The 19,850-nt window shown below is 47.9% G+C and overlaps 1 protein-coding gene across 1 annotated transcript in view; it reads left to right on the top strand.

Moving 5' to 3' along the window:
• LOC103168083 (solute carrier family 15 member 2-like) overlaps nucleotides 1-19,850 on the top strand; it is a 102,142-nt gene continuing 82,292 nt past the window's right edge. Inside the window, exon 1 of the mRNA XM_039910084.1 lies at nucleotides 1-121. Within this exon, the coding sequence (XP_039766018.1) occupies nucleotides 23-121 (99 nt within the window). The 5' untranslated portion in view covers nucleotides 1-22. The remainder of the gene's footprint in view (nucleotides 122-19,850) is intronic.

Here is a 19,850-nt window from a genome sequence, read left to right as displayed (position 1 = left end):
TTGGTGATGCTAGCAGTTAGGGATGGCAGCCCCGGGGGCAGCCCCGACACATGCTACCAAGGGCCCCCCCAATCCGGGGGAGGAGCAGGAGGAGACCATCATACAGGGACAAATTTCTAAGGTATTTCCTGGTCAGGCTGGGAGGACAAGAACTGGCTCAGGCTTTACTTCACTGTGGCAATGTGAGTCAGCCTGTGCCCTGCAGCGTCCTCACCCTGAGGGTCAGACTTTGTCCCTTGGTGTCCTTGCCCCGAGGGTCAGACTTCCCCACCCTCACCCCTGTCTCATGTGTCCTCCCCCCAAGGGTCAGCCTGTGCCCCAGGCGTTCTCGCCCACAGGGCCACCCCTCAGCCTATGCCCCTTGGTGTCCTCACCCTGAGGGTCAACCTGTGTTCTCTGGTGACCCCTGGCATCCTTGACCCAAGGGTTAGCCTGTGTCCCCCAACATTCTCATCCCAAGGGTCAGCCTATGCTCCTTGGTGTCCTTGCCCTTAGGGTCAGCCTGTGTTCCCTGGTATCCTCGCCCTGAGGGTTAGCCTAAGTCCTCCCCCAGCATATATGCCTCAAGGGTCAGCCAATGTTCTCCCACTGTCCTCTCCCCAAGGATCAGCCTATGCTCCTTGGCGTCCTTGTTCCAAGGGTCAGCCTGTGTTCCCCAGCATCCATGTCCTGAGGTCAGCCTGTGTCTCCCGGTGTCCTCACTTGGAGGGTCAGTCTATGTTCCCTGGCATCCACACCCTGTGATTCAGCCTGTGTCTCCTCAGCATCCTCAATCCGAGGTTCAGCCTGTGTCTTTCAGTATCCTTGAACTGGGCAGTATCAGAAACTGCTTGATATGAAGCTAAGTTCAAACCCTAGTAATAATACTAATGATGGTATTTGTTCAGCGCTTACTATGTACCAAGAATTATTCTAAGCGCTGGGGTAGAAACAAGGTAATAATGTTGTCCCATGTGGAGCTGACAGTCTTAATCCCCATTTTACAGATGAGGTAACTGAGGCACAGAGAAATTAAGTGACTTACCCAAGGTCACACAGCAGACAAGTGTCAGAGCTGGGATTAGAACCCACGACCTCTGACTCCTAAGCCCAGGCTCTCTCCACAAAGCCATGCTGCTACTCCATCCTAATCAGCAAGCAGAAGCAGCGTGGCTCAGTGGAAAGAGCACGGGCTTTGGAGTCAGAGTTCATGGGTTCGAATCCCAGCTCGGCCACTTGTCAGCTGTGTGACTTTGGGCAAGTTACTTAACTTCTCTGTGCCTCAGTTACCTCATCTGTAAAATGGGGATTAAGATTCCCCTGTGTCTACCCCAGCACTTAGAACAGTGCTCGGCACGTAGTAAGCGCTTAACAAATACCAACATTATTATTATTATTATTATTAACCTCCTCGACCTCTCAGCTGCCTTTGACACCGTGGACCATCCCCTTCCCCTCAGTTGGAGCATTATCCAACCTCTTACTCCATCCTCTCCTGGTTCTCCTCTTATCTCTCTGGTCGTTCATTCTCAGTCTCCTTCTCGGGCTTCTCCTCCCCCTTTCATCCCCTAACTGTAGGGCTTCCTCAGGGGTCAGTTCTTGGCCCCCTTCGGCTCTCCATCTATATTCACTCCCTTGGTGAACTCATTCTCTCCCAAGGCTTCAACTATCATCTCTATACAGATGACACCCAAATCTACATCTCCTCCCCTGTTCTCCCTCCCTCCAGGCTCGTATCTCCTCCTGTCTTCAGGACGTCTCCACTTGGATGTCTGCCTGCCACCTAAAACACAACATGTCCAAGACTGGGCTCCTTATCTTCCCTCCCAAACCCTCTCCTCTCCCTGATTTTCATTAATTCATTCATTCAATAGTATTTTTTGAGCGCTTACTATGTGCAGAGCACTGTACCAAGCATTTGGAATGTACAATTCGGCAACAGATAGAGACAATCCCTGCCCATTGACGGGCTTACAGTCTAATCGGGAATGTGGACGGCACTACCATCCTTCCCGTCTCACAAGCTCGCAACCTTGGTGTTATCCTTTACTCCACTCTCTCATTCACCCCATACATACAATCTGTCACCAAAACCTGCCCGTCTCACCTTCACAACATCGCCAAGATCTGCCCTTTCCTCTCCATCTAAACCGCTACCTTGTTGGTACAATCTCTCATCATATCCCGATTGGATTACTGCATCAGCCTCCTCTCTGATCTCCCATCCTTCTGTCTCTCCCCTCTTCAGTCTATACTTCACTCTGCTTCCTGGGTTATCTTTCTACAGAAAAGCTCTGGGCATGTCATTCCCCTTCTCAGAAATCTCCAGTGATTGCCTATCAACCTTTGCATGAAACAAAAATTCCTCGCACTTGGCTTCAAAGGTCTCCATCCCCCTGCCCCCTCCTACCTCACCTCCTTCTCTCCTCCTGCATCCCAGCCTGAACACTCCGCTCCTCTGCTGCTAACCTCCTCACTGTGCCTTGTTTTTGCCTGTCCCGCCATTGACTCCTGGTCTTTCTGGGCTGGAATGCTCTCCCTCCTCACATCCACCAAACTAACTCTTTTCCCCTCTTCAAAGCCCTACTGAGAGCTCACTTCCTGCAGGAGGCCTTCCCAGACTAAGCCCTGACGCCCCCCCTCCACTGACCTGGAATCCTTCCTCATATCCTCCAAACTAACTCTCTTCCCCTCTTCAAAGCCCTACTGAGAGCTCACCTCCTCCAGGAGGCCTTCCCAGATGGAGCCCCCCTTTTCCTCTGCTCCTTCTCCCCTCCCCATCACTCCTACTCCCTCCCTCAACTATAGCCCTTTCCCCCCACCAGCACTTGTGTATATTTGTACATATTTATTACTCCATTTTATTAATGATGTGTATACCAGCGCTTAGAACAGTGCTTGGCACATAGTAAGTGCTTAACAAATACCATCATCATCTATAATTCTGTTTATCTATTTTGGTGGTATTGATGCCTGTCTACTTGGTTTTTTTTGTTGTCTGTCTCCCCTTTCTAGACTGTGAGTCTGTTATTGGGTAGGGATTATCGCGATCTGTTGCTGAATTGTACTTTCCAAGCACTTAGTACAGTGCTCTGCACACAGTAAGCGCTCAATAAATATGATTGAATGAATGAATGAATGAATGAATGAATGAATGAATGAATTCACTCCCGTGGCTTCAACTACCATCTCTATGCAGATGACACCCAAATCTATATCTCCTTCCCTGTTTTCTCTCCCTCCCACCAGGCTTGCATCTCCTCCTGCCTTCAGGACATCTCTACTTGGTTGTCTTTCCACCATGTAAAACTCAACATGTCCAAGACAGAGCTCCTTTTCTTCCCTCCCAAACCCTGTCCTCTCCCAAACTTTCCCATCGCCATAGATGGCTCAACCATCTTTACCATCTCACAAGCCTGTTATCCTGGTGTCATCCTTGACTTTGCTCTCTCATTCACCCTACATATCCAATCTGTCACCAAATCCTGCCGGTCTCACCTTCGGAACACCACCAAGACCCACCCTTTTCTCTCCATCCAAAACGCTACCACTTTAGTATAATCACTCATCCTATTCCTATCCTGACTGGATTACTGCATTAACCTCCTTTCTGACCTCTGGACCTCCTGCCTCTCCCCACTTCTGTCCATACTTCAGTCTGCTGCCCAGATTATCTTTCTACAGAAATGTTCAGGGCATGTCACCCCCATCCTCAAAAATCTCCAGTGATTGCCTATCCACCTCTGTATCAAACAAAAACTCCTCACTATTGGCTTTAAAGCTCTCCATCACCTTGCCCCTTCTTACCTCACCTCCCTTCTCTCCTTCTACATCCCAGCCCACATACTCTGTTCCTCTGGTGCTGCTAACCTTCTCACTGTGCCTCCATCTCACCAGTCTCACCGCCAGCCCCTGCTCCAAGTCCTACCTCTGGCCTGGAACGCCCTCCCTCCTCATATCAGCGTGGCTCAGTGGAAAGAGCACGGGCTTTGGAGTCAGGGCTCATGAGTTCGAATCCCAGCTCTGCCACTTGTCGGCTGTGTGACTGTGGGCAAGTCACTTAACTTCTCTGGGCCTCAGTTCCCTCATCTGTAAAATGGGGATTAAGACTGTGAGCCCCACGTGGGACAACCTGATTCCCCTTTGTCTACCCCAGCGCTTAGAACAGTGCTCGGCACATAGTAAGCGCTTAACAAATACCAACATTATTATATCCACCAGGCTATCGCTCTCTCCCCTTCAAAGCCCTACTGGTGCACTTCCTCCAAGAGGCCTTCCCAGACTAAGCTCCCTTTTCCTCAGCTCCCCCTCCCTTCCACCTCACTTGGACTCACTCCCTTTGATCATCCCCCCCTCCCCATCCCACAACACTTATGCATATATATATATATATCTGTAATACTATTTATTTATATTGATGCCCATTAACTTGTTCTGATGTCTGTCTTCCCCCTTCTAGACTGTAAGCCCGGTATGGCAGGGATTGTCCTTCTTTATTGCTGAATTGAACTTTCAAGCACTTAGTACAGTGCTCTGCACACAGTAAGTGCTAAATAAGTATGATTGAATGAATGAAGGAAGGAAGGGAGGAAGGATTCATGAGGGGAGGCCTCGTGACCACATCACGAGTGTGGGCAGGGAATGTGTCTGATCATCGTTATATTGCACTCTCCCAAGTACCTAGTAAATTGCTCTGCATAGAGTAAGTACTCAATAAATACGATGGACTAACTAGCCATCCTATTTGACTCATCTCTCCCCTTCACTCAACATATCCAATCATTCACAAAATCTTATATATATATATATATATATATCTCCACAACATCTCTAGACTCTGCCCCTTATTCTCCATCCAAACTACCACTGCACCAGCCTCCTCGCTGACCTTCCTGCCTCCAGTCTCTTGTCACTTCAGGCTTTACTTCACTCTGATGCCCAGATCAATTTTTTAAAAATGTTGTTCTGTGCAAATCTCCCCACTTCTAAAGAATCTCCAGTGTTTGCCCTCCCTTCTCTCCTTCTACATCCCAGACTGCACACTCTGCTCCTCTGGTTTTACCGTTCTCACAGTCCCTCCATTTTGCCTGTCTCACTGCCAACCCTTGGCCCACTCATTCATCCATCCATTCAATCATATTTATTGAGCACTTACTATATGCAGCGCACTGTACTAAGTGCTTGGCAACAGATAGAGACAATCCCTGCCCAACAACAGACTCACAGTCTAAAAGTCTTACCTCTTGACTGGAACGCCCTCCTTCCTCAAATCCTCCAGACAATCCCTCCCCCTGCCTTCAAAGCCCTACTGAAAACACACCTCCTTCAAGAGGCATTCCCAAACTAATAATAATAATGATGGTATTTTTTAAGTGCTTACTATGTACCAAGCACAGTTCTAAGCACTGGGAAAGATACAAGGTTTTCAAGTTGTCCCACTTGGGGCTCACCGTCTTAATCACCATTTTACAGGTGATGTAACTGAGGTCCAGAGAAGTGAATAATAATAATAATGTTGATATTTGTTAAGCGCTTACTATGTGCCGAGCACTTGCCCAAAGTCACACAGCTGACAAGTGGCAGAGTCAGAATTAGAACCCACGATTTTGAGTTTCAAGCCTGTGACTAAGCCCCCTTTTCCTCAGCTCCCCCTCACTGTTACGTCACCTCAACTCACTTCCTTTGCTCTTCCCCCCTGCCCCACAGCACCTATGTATATATGCATATATTTATAATTCTACTTATTTATATTGATGCCTATTTACTTGTTTTGATGTTTGTCTCTCCCCGCAACCCCCCACCCCAGACTGTAAGCCCGTTGTGGGTGGGGATTGTCTCTATTGCTGTATTGTACTTTCCAAGCATTTAGTACAGTGCTCTGCACACAGCAAGTGCTCAATAAATATGACTGAATGAATCTATCTCTGCATCAAACAGAAAATCCTCACCATCAAACAATCAATCAGTGATATTTATCAACAATAACGACATTTACTGACTACTTCTAATGTGCATGGCAATCAATCATATTTACTGAGCACTTACAGTGTGCAGAACACTTGGGAGAGTACACTACAACAGAGTCGGTAGACGTGTTCTCTGCCCACATGGAGACTGTGGTCTAAAGGGGGAGACGAACATTAAAATAAAATATGGATATGAACGTAAGTGCTGTTGGGGCGAGAGTGGGGTGAATATCAAGTACTTGAAGGGTATAAATCCAAGTGCAAGTTGACACAGAAAGGAGAGGGAGTAAGGGAAAAGGCCTCTTGGAGGAGATGTGATTTTTAGAAGGCTTTTGAAGGAGGGAAGAGTGGTGGTCTGTTGTATACGAAGGGGGAGGGAACTCCAGGTCAGAGGCAGGGTATGGTTGAGGGGTTGGCAGTGAGATTAATGAGATTGAGGTACAATGAATAGGTTGGGGTTAGAGGAGCAAAGTAGCCAGGTGGGTTGTAGTAGGAAATCAGTGAGGTAAGGAGGAGGGAGCAAAGGTGGTTGAATGCTTTAAAGCTGATGATGAGTTTCTGTATGATATGGAGGTGGATGGGCAACCAATGGAGTTTCTTGAGGAGTGGGGTGATGTGGACTGAATTTTCTTTTTAGAAAAATGCAGTAATCGAAGTGGGATAGGACTAGATCTTGGACCAACATAGTGGCAACTAGCAGCATGTATGGAGAGCCAAAGGCGGATTTTAGTGACGTTGTGAAGGTCAAACCAACAGGATTTAGTGATTGATAGAATGTGTGGGCTGAATGAGAGAGATGAGTTGAGGATGATGCCAAGCCTATGGGCTTGTGAGGCAGGGAGGATGGTGGTCCTGTCTACAGTGATGGGAAATTCGGGAGGAGTACAGGATTTAGGTGGAAGATGAGGAGTTCTGTTTGTACATGTTGTTTGAGGTGTCTGCGGGACTTTCAAGTAGAAATGTCCTAAAGGCAGAAGGAAATGTGAGACTGCAGAGAGGGAGAGAGATCAGGGCTGGAGATGTCGACTTGGGAGTCATCTGCATGGAGATGGTAGTTGAAGCCATAGGAGTGAAATGAGTTCTTCAAGAGAATGGGTGTAGATGAAGAATAGAAGGGGACTCAGAACTGAGACTTGAGGGACTCCCACAGTTAGGGAATGGGAGGTAGAGGAGGAACCTGCAAAAGAGATTGAGACTGAGGGGTCAGAGAGATAGGAGCAGAACAAGAAGAGGATGGTGTCAGTGAAGCCAGGGCTGGGTAATGTTTCCAGGTGAAGCAGGTGGTCCACAGTGTTGAAGGCAGCTGAGAGGTTGAGGAGGATTAGGATGGAGTAGAGCCACTGGATTTGGCAAGAAAGAGGTTATCGGTCACCTTAGAGAGGTCAGTTTTGGTGGAGTGAGAAGGAGATGGAAGCCAGATTACAGTGGGGGTCAAGTAGAGAATTGGAGGAGAGGAAGGGGAAGCACTGGAGTGTTCGCAACTCACTCAAGGAGTTTGGAGAGGAATGGTAGAAGGGAGATGGGGTCATAACTAGAGGGAGCCATGGGGTCAAGGGAGGTTTTTTTTTAGGACAGGGAAGACATAAGCATGCTTGAAAGCAGTGGAGAGGAAGCCATCAAAGAGAGAACAGTCAAGGATGGCTGTCAAGGAAGGAAGAAGGGAGGGGGCATGCGTTTTGATTTGGTGTGAAGGGATGGGGTTACTTCAGAGTTCTCCATCACCTTGCCCCTTCCTACCCCAGCTCCCTTCTCTCCTTCTACAGCCCAGCCCGCACACTCCGCTCCTCTGGTGCTAACCTTCTCATTGTGACTTGTTCTTGCCTGTCCTTCTATCAACCCCTGCCCCATTTCCTACCTATGGCCTGGAATGCCCTCCCTCCTCACATCCACCAAACTAGTACACTTCCCCCCATCAAAGCCCTACTGAAAGCTCACTTCCTGCAGGAGGCCTTCCCAGAGAAAGCCCTGACCCACGCCCTCCACTGACCTGGAATCCTTCCTCATATCCTCCAAACTAACTCTCTTCCCCTCTTCAAAGCCCTACTGAGAGCTTACCTCCTCCAGGAGGCCTTCCCAGATTGAGTCCGCCCCCCCCCTTTTCCTCTGCTCCTTCTCCCCTCCCGATCACCCCTACTCCCTTCCTCTGCTCTAGCCCCTTCCCCCCGCACAGCACTTGCGTATATTTGTACATATTTATTACTCCATTTTATTAATGATGTGTATATATCTATAAATCTATTTATCTATTTTGATGGTATTGATGCCTGTCTACTTGTTTTTTTTGTTGTCTGTCTCCCGCTTCTAGACTGTGAGCTCGTGATTGGGTAGGGATTGTCTCTATCTGTTGCCAAATTGTACATTCCAAGCACTTAGTACAGTGCTCTGTACACAGTAATAGTAATAATAATGTTGGTATTTGTGAAGCACTTACTATTGCCAAGCACTGTTCTAAGTACTAAGGGGGATACAAGGTAATCAGGTTGTCCCATGTGGGGCTCACAGTCTTAATCCCATTTTACAGTTGAGGGAACTGAGGCCCAGAGAAGTTAAGTTCATTCAATAGTATTTTCATTCAATAGTATTTATTGAGCACTTACTATGTGCAGAGCACTGTACTAAGCGCTTGGAATGTACAATTCGGCAACAGATAGACAATCCCTGCCCACTGACAGGCTTACAGTCTAATCGGGGGAGACTGACAAAAACAATAGCAATAAATAGAATCAAGGGGATATACATCTCATTAACAAAATAAATGGGGTAATAAAAATATATACAAATGAGCAAATGAGCACAGTGCTGGGGGGAGGGGAAGGAAGAGGGGGAAGAGCAGAGGGAAAGGGGGGAAAGGGGGCTTAGCTGAGGGGAGGTGAAGGTGGGGGCAGAGAGGCAGCAGAGGGAGCAGAGCGAAAAGGGGAAGCTCAGTCTGGGAAGGCCTCTTGGAGGAGGTGAACTCTCAGTAGGGCTTTGAAGAGGGGAAGAGAGTTAGTTTGCAGGGGTGAGGAGGGAGGACATTCCAGGATAGCGGGAGGACGTGGGCCAGGGGTCGACAGAGGGATAGGCGAAAAGTGACTTGCCCAAAGTCACACAGTTGACAAGCGGCAGAGCTGGCATTAGAACCCATGACCTCTGGCTCCCAAGCCCGGGCTCTTGCCGCTGAGCCATGCTGCTCCTCTAAGTGCTCAATAAATATGATTGAATGAATGAATGAATAAATGAACTAAGCCCCCCTTTTCCTCTGCTTCTCCTCTCCTCCCCATCATGCCAACTCCCTCCCTCTGCCCTACCTCCCTCTTCCCTCACCACAGCACTTGTGTATATTTGTACATATTTATTCCTTTATTTATTAATGATGTGTATATATCTATAAATCTATTTATTTACATTGAAGCTACTGATGCCTGTTTACTTGTTTTGAAGTTTGTCTCCCCACTTCTAGACTGTGAGCCTGTTGTTGGGTAAGGATTATCTCTATTTGTTTCTGAATTGTACTTTCCAAGCGATTAGTACAGTGCTCTGAACACAGTAAGTGCTCAAAAAATATGATTGAATGAATGAATGAAGCAGCATGGGCTAGTGAAAAGAACACAGGCCTGGGAGTCTGAGGACCTGGGTTCTAATCCCAGTTCTGCCAATTGCTCTGCCAATTGCTTGCTATGTCACCTTGGGCAAGTCACTGAACATTTCTTTGCCTCAGTTTCCTCAACTGTAAAATAGGGATTCAATATCTGTTCTCCCTTCTATCTATGACTGTGAGCCCCATTCATTCATTCATTCATTCATTCAGTCGTATTTATTGAACGCTTACTTTGTGCAAAGCTCAGTATTAAGCACTTGGAAAGTACTACACAGCAGTAAAGAGAGACAATCCCTGCCCACAGTGAGCTCAGAGTCTGGGGCTGTGGGGGAGAAAAACATCAATACAAGTAAATAGACATCAATATAAATAAATAAAATTATAGATATATACATATATAAACATAAGTGCTGTGGGGCAGGGAGGGATGGAAGACCAAAGGAAGCCTGTCAGGGTGATACGGAAAGGAGTGGGAAATGAGGAAAAGTGGGGCTTGGTCTGGGAAGGCCTCTTGGAGGAGGTGCACCTTCAGTAGGGCTTTGAAGTGGGGGAAAATGGATCTGAGGAGGGAGGACGTTGCAGGCCAGAGACAGGTCATGGACCGGGGTCGGAGGCAAGACAGGCGAGATGGAGGCACAGTGAGAAGAAGGTGAGCAGCAGAGGAGCAGAGTGTGCGGGCTGGGATGTAGAAGGAGAGAAGGGAAGTGAGGTAAGAGGGGGAAAGGTGATGGAGAAGCCAGTATTGCAGAGTTTTTGTTTGATACAGAGGTGGGTAGGCAACCACTGGAGATTTTTGAGGAATGTGGTAACAGCAGAGTGAAGTATGGACTGGAGTGGGGAGAGGCAGGAGGTTGGGAAGTCAGAGAGGAGGCTGATGCAGAGGTCTAGGTGAGATTGGATGAGTGATTGTACTAACATGGTAGTGGTTTGGATGGAGAGGAAAGGGCAGATCTTGGCGATATTGTTAAGGTGAGACTGACAGGATTTGGTGACAGATTGGATATGTGGGTTGAATGAGAGAGCAGAGGTAACGATGACACCAAGTTTATTGGGTTGTGAGACGGGAAGGATGGTTGTGTGCCATCTACAGTGATGGGAAAGTTTGGGAGAGGACAGGATTTGAGAGGGAAGATAAGGACCTCTGTTTTGGACATGTTGAATTTGAGGTGGCGGGACGACATCCAACTAGAGATGTCCTGAAGGCAGGAGGAGATGCGAACCTGGAGAGAGGGAGAGAGAACAGGGAAGGAGATGTAAATTTGGGTATCATCCACATAGAGATGGTAGTTGAAGCTATGAGAGCAAATGAGTTCTCCAAGGGAGTGAGTGCAGGACATGGACTGTGTCCTACCTAATTAAGTTGTGCCTACCCCAGTGCTTAGGACAGTGTTTGATACATAGAAAGCACTTAATGAGTACCATAAACAAACAAACAATGGGGTTGGAGGTGCAGGTGGCAGGAGTGGATTGTGAGAGGAGGTGGGACATTTCCTCTTAAGGTACTTCTGGGCAATATGGGAAAGTTCAAGAAGGGGCAGGAGGAAGGAAGGACTGGAAAGGAGCAGGGGATATTTTAGGGAGATTATGCCTGATGGTTTCAATTTTCTCAATAAAGTACATGGCCAGGTCATTAGGGGCAAGAGATGGCGAGAATGTGAGGGGACAGGAGGCTGAGGAGGAAGTTAAATGTCTGAAGTAGTTGGTGTGGTTAATGGGACTGGGAGTCAGTAAGGATAGAGAAAAATACAAAATTGTACATTCCAAGCGCTTAGTACAGTGCTCTGCACCTAGCAAGTGCTCAATAAATACTATTGAATGAAATAATTTTGCCAGGGGGAAGAGAGGGTAGAGCCAAAGCAGGCAAGGATGAAATTGGGATGGACAAGGTCGGCCTGATATCTGGGTTTCCCCCAGCACTGCTCTATGGCTTGTGCACTGGAGTGAAGGAAGCAGAATATGTAGATGATCCAGGGCCTGGTGAATGGTACAAGATCAGCAAGGGTTAGAGGAGTGAGAGAGTTGTGTTCAGTGGAGAGAAAGGTGTTGAGGGCATCAATTTGGTCATCAAGGAAAGGTAGCTTGTGTCCTGCTCCTCAGGCGCCGGCTGCTGGCAACTCATTCCCATCCAAACCCTCCACTTCCGCCGCACTGTCCTCCCCACTTTCCCCCTTCACAGCTGCTGCCAAGTGTGCCCTATGGAACTCCCATTCCATAATGGGGAAGCTCCCCTTCATCCTTGACCTGTTCCTAAGTCACTCCTCCTCCTCGCCATCACTGATACCTGGCTTTCCTCAGATAATAATAATGTTGGTATCTGTTAAGCACTTATTATGTGCAGAGCACTGTTCTAAGCACTGCGGTAGATACAAGGTAATCAGGTTGTCCCACGTGAGGTTCACAGTTAATCCCCATTTTACAGATGCAGTAACTGAGGCACAGAGAAGTTCAGTGACTTGCCCACAGTCACACAATAATAATAATAATAATAATAATGTTGGTATTTGTTAAGCGCTTACTATGTGCCGAGCACTGTTCTAAGTGCTGGGGTAGACATAGGGGAATCAGGTTGTCCCACGTGGGGCTCACAGTCTTAATCCCCATTTTACAGATGAGGGAACTGAGGCCCAGAGAAGTTAAGTGACTTGCCCACAGTCACACAGCCGACAAGTGGCAGAGCTGGGATTCGAACTCATGAGCCCTGACTCCAAAGCCCGTGCTCTTTCCACTGAGCCACGCTGCTAAGTGGCAGAGCCGGGAGTCAAACCCATAGCCTTTGACTCCGAAGCCCAGGCTCTTTCCACTGAGCCACGCTGCTTCCCCTAGATGACACGGTCTCCCCTGCAGCTCTCTCCAATGGGGGCCTCTTCTTCCCCCACTCCCCCAGACTCACTGAGAAAGGAGAAGGTGTTAGCTTCCTTCTCGCACCCCAGTGCTGCTTTTGCACCATCAGAGCTCCCCCTTCTCTTTCTTTTTCCTCCTTTAAAGCCCATATGGTCTGCCTCTACCACCCCCTCCAGATTCTAGCAGCTGTCATCTACTGCCCCCCAGGTCCCACCTCCAACTTGTTTAAACATTTTGATCCCTTTCTCATATTCCTTCTCTCTTTCTCCATGCCCACTTTGACCCTTGGAGATTTCATTATCCATGTAGGTGTTCCTGATGACCCCTTTGCTGCCTGCCTTCTATCACTCCTCAACTCTGTCGACCTCCTTCTCCACCCTACCTCTCCCACTCACCAACTTGGACCTCATATTCTCTAACCACTGTATAATCTCTACCCTCACCAACTCAGAAATCCCTCTTTCTGACCAATCCCTCTCTCTGATCACAACCTTCTCACTTGCCTCCTCTCCCACACTCCTCCTCCTTGTAAATTTGTGCTATTCCCCCTTAGTGACCTCCGATCTCTCAACCCCATCCAACTCTTTCAACTCATCACACCCCACTTAGCCTCCATACCCAATCTACACACTCTTGATGACCAATTAGACGTTCTCCACACCATCCTCTCTTTTGGGTTAGTGGAAAGAGCCCGGGCTTGGGAGTCAGAGGTCGTGGGTTCTAATCGTGGCTCTGCCACTTGGCTGCTGTGTGACCTTAGGTAAGTCACTTAACTTCTCCATACCTCAGTTATCTCATCTGTAAAACGGGGATTAAGACTGTGAGCCCTATGTGGGACAACCTGATTACCTTGCATCTATCCCAGTGCTTGGAACGTTGTTTGGCACATAGCAAGCATTTAACAAATACCTTCATCATTGTTATTATTATTATTACTGTACTCAACTCACTTGCTCCCCATCCCTTCAGTGCTCCCTTGCCACTAAACCACAGTCCTGCATCACCTGCATTGTTCGCTTCCTTCGCTCTTGTGCTCGAGCCACAGAATGCTTCTAGCACAGATCTAAATATCAGGCTGACCTTGTCTACTTCAAGTTTATCCTTTCTTGCTTTAACTCTGCCCTCTCCTCTGCCTGGCAAAACTATTTTTTTTCCCCTTATTGACACCCATGTCAATCATCCTCACCAGTTGTCCCAGACATTTAACTCCCTCCTGAGGCCCCCTGTCCCATCCCCCCCATCCCTTGCCCCCAGTGACCTGGCAATCTAATTCATTAAGAAAATTAACACCATCAGGTGTGAGCTCCCTAAAATCTCCCCTCCCAGTTCTCAGTCCCTCCCAGCCCCCTCTTCAACTTTCCCATCCTTCCTAGCAGTATCTCCTGAGGACATCTCCTGCCTCTTCTCAAATGCCACCCCCTCCACATGCACATCGGACCCCATTCCTTCACACCTGATAAAAACTTTTGCCCCTTCCCTCCTTCCCTCCCTAACAGCCATCTTCAACTGTTCTCTCTCCAATGTCTTCTTCCCCACTGTCTTCAAACATGCCCATGTATCCTCCACCCTAAAAAAGCCCTTCTTTGACCCCACAACTCCCTCCCGATATTGCCCTATGGCCATTCATTCTCAGTCTTCTTCATGGGCTTCTCCTCCCCCTCCCATCCCCTAACTGTAGGGGTCCCTCAGGAATATGAGAAGCAGTGTGGATCAATGGAAAGATCTCGGGCTTGGGACTCAGAGGTCATGGGTTCTAATTCCGACTCCGTGACTTGTCAGCTGTGAGCCTTTGGGCAAGTCACTTAAATTCTCTGGGCCTGAGTTACCTCAGATGTCCAATGGGGATTAAGACTGTGAGCCCCACGTGGAACATTCTGATTACCTGGTATCTACTCCAGCGCTTAGAACAGTACTTGGTACATACTAAGCATTTAACAAATGCCATTATTATTATTATTATTATTATTATTATGATTATTATTATTCAATCCTTGGTCTCATTCTATTCTCCATCTACATTAATTCCCTTGGAGAACTCATTCGCTCCCAAGGCTTCAACTACCATCTTTATGTAGATGATACCCAAATCTACATCTCCTCCCCTGATTTCTCTCCCTCTTTCCAGGCTCGTATCTCCTCCTGCCTTCAAGACATCTCTACCTGGATGTTCTCCTGTCACCACAAACTTAGCATGTGCAGAACAAAGCTCCTTATCTTCCCACTCAAACCCTGTTCTCTCCCAGACTTTCCCATCACTGTAGATGGCACCACCACCTTTCCCATCTCACAAGCCTGTAACCTTGGCATTATCCTTGACTCTTCTCTCTCATTCAACCCACATTTTCAATCCATCACCAAATCTTGTCGGTATGACCTTCATAACGTAGCTAAAATCTGCCCTTTCCTCTCCATCCAAACTACTACCTTGTTAATACAGTCACTCATCCTACCCCACCTAGATTACCGCATCAGCCTCCTTGCTGACCTCCCAACTTCCTGCCTCTCCCCACTCCAGTCCATACTTCATTCCACTGCCCGCATCATCTTTCAATAGAAATGGTCAGGACACGTAACCTCCCTCCTCAAAAGTCTCCAGTGGTTGTCTGTCCACCTCCATATCAAACAAAACCTTCTCTCCTTTGGCTTTAAAGCACTCTATCACCTCACCCCCTCCTACCTCACCTCACTTCTCTCCTTCTACAACCCAGCCTGCACACTTCGGTCCTCTGGTGCTAAACTTGTCACTGTGACTCCATCTCACCTGTCTCACTGCTGACCCCTGGCCTTCATCCTACCTCTGGCCTGGAACTCCCTCCCTCCTCAAATCCACCAGACAATTACTCGCCTCCTCTTTAAAGCCTTACTGAAGGCATATCTCCACCAAGAGGTCTTCCCAGACCAAGCCCCACTTTTCCTCATCTCCCACTCCCTCTGCCTCACCCTGACTTGCTCCCTTTGCTCTCCCCACTCCACCCCACATTAGGTATGTATATATCTGTAATTTTATTTATTTATACTGATGTCTGTTTATTTGTATTGATGTCGTCTCCCCCCTCTAGACTGTGAGTTTGTTGTGGGCAGAGATTGTCACTCTTTATTGCTGTATTGTACGTTCCCAAGCTTTTAGTAAAGTGCTCTGCACACATTAAGCATTTAATAAATACAACTGAACGAATGAATGAATAAATAAATGGGGCATGATGAGATCAGCGAGGAGGAAAGTCCAGTAGTCAACAGGATAAGTGCTTGGATCAGTGTGGTAACAGTTTGGATAGAGAGGGGAGGGTGGACTTTAGCAATGTTGTGAAAGTAGAACCAACAGAATTTGGTGACATTGAATATATGGATTGAATGAGAGAGAAGGGTCATGGCTAATGCCAAAATTAGGGGCTTGCTTGTTTTTGTTTTATGGTACTTTATTAACAGCTTACGGTTTGTCAAACACTGTTCTAAGCACTGGGGTAGGTACAAGTTAATTAGGTTGGACACAGTCCCTAACCCATATGGGGGTTCACAGTCTTAAGTAGGAGGGAGAACAATCTGCATTTTACAGTTCACAAAACTGAGACACAGAGAAGTTAAGGTCACACAGCAAGCAATTGGCAGAGCAACTAAAAGTGCCAAGATTAGAATCCAGATCCTCTGACTCCTAGGCCTGTGCTCTTTCTACTAGGGTATGCAGCTTCTCCTGTGAGACATGGAGGATGGTGATATTTTCCACACTGATGGGAAAGTCATAGGGAGGACAGGGTTTGGATGGGAAGGTGAGGAGTTATGTTTTGGACATTTTAGGCTTATGGTGTCGGCAAGACATCCACACTGTGAGCCTGCAGTGAGGGAGAGAGAGCAGGGCTGGAGATGGAGATTTGGCAATCATTCATGGAGAGGGGGCAGGGGAAGCCATGGGAGTGAATGAGTGCTCTAACTGGAGAATAGAAGAGGACCTGGAACTGAGCCTTGAGGGACTCTGGGTTCAAGGCACCCACTAAACTCTCTCTCCCTTAATTATTCCCACTTCTCTCTGATTCCAATCTGGCCCACACACTTCTGTCCTCCTCTATCACCTATTCCAGACATTAATCATGGTCATCTACCGACCCCACTCCACATGTCCCACCTCCAACTTTTTTAACCATTTGGTTTCCTTTTTCACATTCCGTCTCTCTCCATGCCTACATTATTCATTCACTCATTCAATAGTATTTATTGAGCGCTTACTATGTGCAGAGCACTGTACTAAACGCTTGGAATGTACAAATCGGCAAAAGATAGAGACAGTCCCTGCCCACTGATGGGCTTAAAGTCAAATCGGGGGAGACAGACAAAATCAATAGCAATAAATAGAATCAAGGGGATGTACATCTCATTAAAACAATAGCAATAAATAGAATCAAGGCGATGTACATCTCATTCACAAAATAAATAGGGTAATAAAAATATATGCAAATGAGCAGATGGGCACAGTGCTGAGGGGAGGGGAAGAGAAAGGAGGAGGAGCAGAGGGAAAAGGGGGGAAAAGAGGGCTTAGCTGAGGGGAGGTGAGGGGGAGTAGAGGGGAAGCAGAGGGAGCACAGGGAAAAGGGGAAGCTCAGTCTGGGAAGGCCTCTTGGAGGAGGTGATCTCTAAGTAGGGCTTTGAAGAGGGGAAGAGAATTAGTTTGGAGGAGGTGAGGAGGGAGGGCATTCCAGGACAGTGGGAGGACATGGTCCAGGGGTCGACGGCAGGATAGGTGAGAATGGGGGATGGTGAGGAGGTGGGCAGCAGAAGAGCAGAGCCTACGGGGTGGACAGTAGAAAGAGAGAAGGGAGGAGAGGTAGGAGGGGGCAAGGTGATGGAGAGCCTTGTAGCCTAGAGTGAGAAGTTTTTGTTTCGTGCGGAGGTTGATAGGCAATCACTGGAGGTTTTTAAGAAGGGGAGTGACATGCCCAGAGTGCTTCTGCAGGAAGATGAGCTGGGCAGCGGAATGAAGAATAGACTGGAGAAGGGAGAGACAAGAGGAAGGGAGATCAGAGAGAAGGCTGACACAATAATCCAGCCGGGATATTATGAGAACCTGTACCAGTAAGATAGCTGTTTGAGTGGAGAGGAAAGGGTGGATCTTGGCGGTATTATAAAGGTGAGACTGGCAGGTCTTGGTGATGGATTGGATATGTGGGGTGAATGAGAGAGCCGAGTCAAAGATGACACTGAGGTTGCGGGCTTTAGAGACGGGAAGGATGGTTGTACCATCCACAGTGCTGGAAAGTCAGGAAGAGGACAGGGCTTGGGAGGGAAGAGACGGAGCTCAGTTTTGGACATGTTGAGTTTTAGGTGGAGGGCAGACATCCAGGTAGAGACGTCGTGGAGGCAGGAGGAGATACGAGCCTGAAGGAAGGGGGAGAGGACAGGGGCAGAGATGTAGATCTGTGTGTCATCTGCATAGAGATGATAGTTGAAGCCATGAGAGCGAATGAGTTCACCAAGGGAGTGAGTGTAGATGGAGAATAGAAGAGGGCTGAGAACTGACCCTTGAGAAACCGAACAGTTAGAGGATGGGAGGGGGAGGAGGAGCCCGTGACGGAGACCGAGAATGAATGGCCAGAAAGATAAGAGGAGAACCAGGAGAGGATGGAGTCTGGGAAGCCAAGGTGAGATAAGGTGTGGAGAAGAAGGGGATGGTCGACAGTGTCAAAGGCAGTTGAGAGGTCAAGGAGGATTAGAATAGAGTAGGAGTCATTGAATTTGGCAAGAAGGAGGTCATGGGTGATCTTTGAGAGAGCAATCTCGGGTTGCTCTTGCTCCACCCCACCTCATCCAGTCACCAACTTGGACACGCTCTCAATCTCATCACCTCTAGCCACTGCAGTCTTCACCCTCAACAATTCTGAAATCCCTCTGAAACAACCTCCTCACCTGACTTCTCTCCCACACACCTCCTCCCTGCAAATCCATGCTGCTCCCCCAAGTAGATTTCCAATCTTTTGACCCATCCAATTTTCTCAACTCATCATGTCCCATTTACTCATTCATTTAATCAGTCATATTTATCAAAATATCTCCCTAAAAATCTCTCCTATCCCTCCTCAGTCCCTCCCTCCTCCTGCCCCTTCTTTAACTCTCCCATCTTTCCCAGAGGTATAATAATAATAATAATGATGTTGGTATTTGTTAAGCGCTTACTATGTGCTGAGCACTGTTCTAAGCGCTGGGGTAGACATAGGGGAATCAGGTTGTCCCACGTGGGGCTCACAGTCTTAATCCCCATTTTACAGATGAGGGATCTGAGGCACAGAGAAGTTAAGTGACTTGCCCACAGTCACACAGCCGACAAGTGGCAGAGCTGGGATTCGAACTCATGAGCCCTGACTCCAAAGCCCATGCTCTTTCCACTGAGCCACGCTGCTTCTCCTAGAGGAGATCTCCTGACTTCTCTCAAATTCCACCCTGCTCCACCTGCACACCCAACACCATTCCTTCACACCTTATCAAAAAAATTGCCCCCTCCTTTTTTCCTTCCCTAACTGCCATCTTCAACTGTTTGCTCTCCAGTGGCTTCTTTCCCACCGCTTTAAAACGTGCCCCTGTCTCCCTTCTCCTAAAAAACCCCTTCCTTGATCCTGCAGCTTCCTCCAGTTGTCACCCCACTCCATTTCCTACCATTTCTCTCCAAAATCTTTGAGCTAGTTGTCTACACCCTCTGTCTCAAGTTCCGCTCCTTGACCCCCTCCAGTCTGGCTTCTGTCCCCTTCACTCCACAGAAACTGCCCTCTCAAATGTTACCAATGATCTTCTTCCTGCCAAATCCAACAGCATCTATTCCATCCTAATCCTCCTCAACTGCTCAGCTATCTTCGAAATTGTTGATCACCCCCTTCTCTTTGGTAACATTATCTAGCCACGGCTTCACTCACACTGTCCTCTCCTGGCTCTCCTCCTAGCTCTCTGGCTGCTCATGCTCCATCTCTTTCATGGATTCCTCCTCTGTCTCCCACCCCATAACTGTGGGAGTACCTCAAGGTTCAGTACTGGATCCCCTTCCATTCTGCATCTACATCTGCTCCCTTGGAAAACTCATTCACTCACATAGCTTCAACTACCACTTCTACCACTTCTATGTGGATGACACCCAAATCTACAACTCCAGCCCGGATTGCTCACCCCGTCTGTAATCTCTCATTTCCGACTGAGAGCTCACCTCCTCCAAAAGGCCTTCCCAGACTGAGCTTCCCCTTTTCCCTCTGCTCCCTCTGCTCCCTCTCTGCTCCCTCTTCACCTCCCCTCAGCTAAGCCCCTTTTCCCCCCTTTCCCTTTGCTCCTCCCCCCTTCCTTCCCCTCCCCTAAACACTGTGCTCATTTGTATATATTTTTATTACCCTATTTGTTTTGTTAATGAGGTGTACATCCCCTTGATTCTATTTATCGTGATAAAGTTGTCTTGTTTTTGTCCGTCTCCCCCGATTAGACTGTAAGCCCGTCAATGGGCAGGGATTGTCTCTATCTGTTGCCGA

This window comes from Ornithorhynchus anatinus, chromosome 1 (assembly GCF_004115215.2).
Source record: "Ornithorhynchus anatinus isolate Pmale09 chromosome 1, mOrnAna1.pri.v4, whole genome shotgun sequence".
Taxonomy (NCBI): domain Eukaryota; kingdom Metazoa; phylum Chordata; class Mammalia; order Monotremata; family Ornithorhynchidae; genus Ornithorhynchus; species Ornithorhynchus anatinus.
This window is presented reverse-complemented; position numbering and strand designations above follow the sequence as displayed.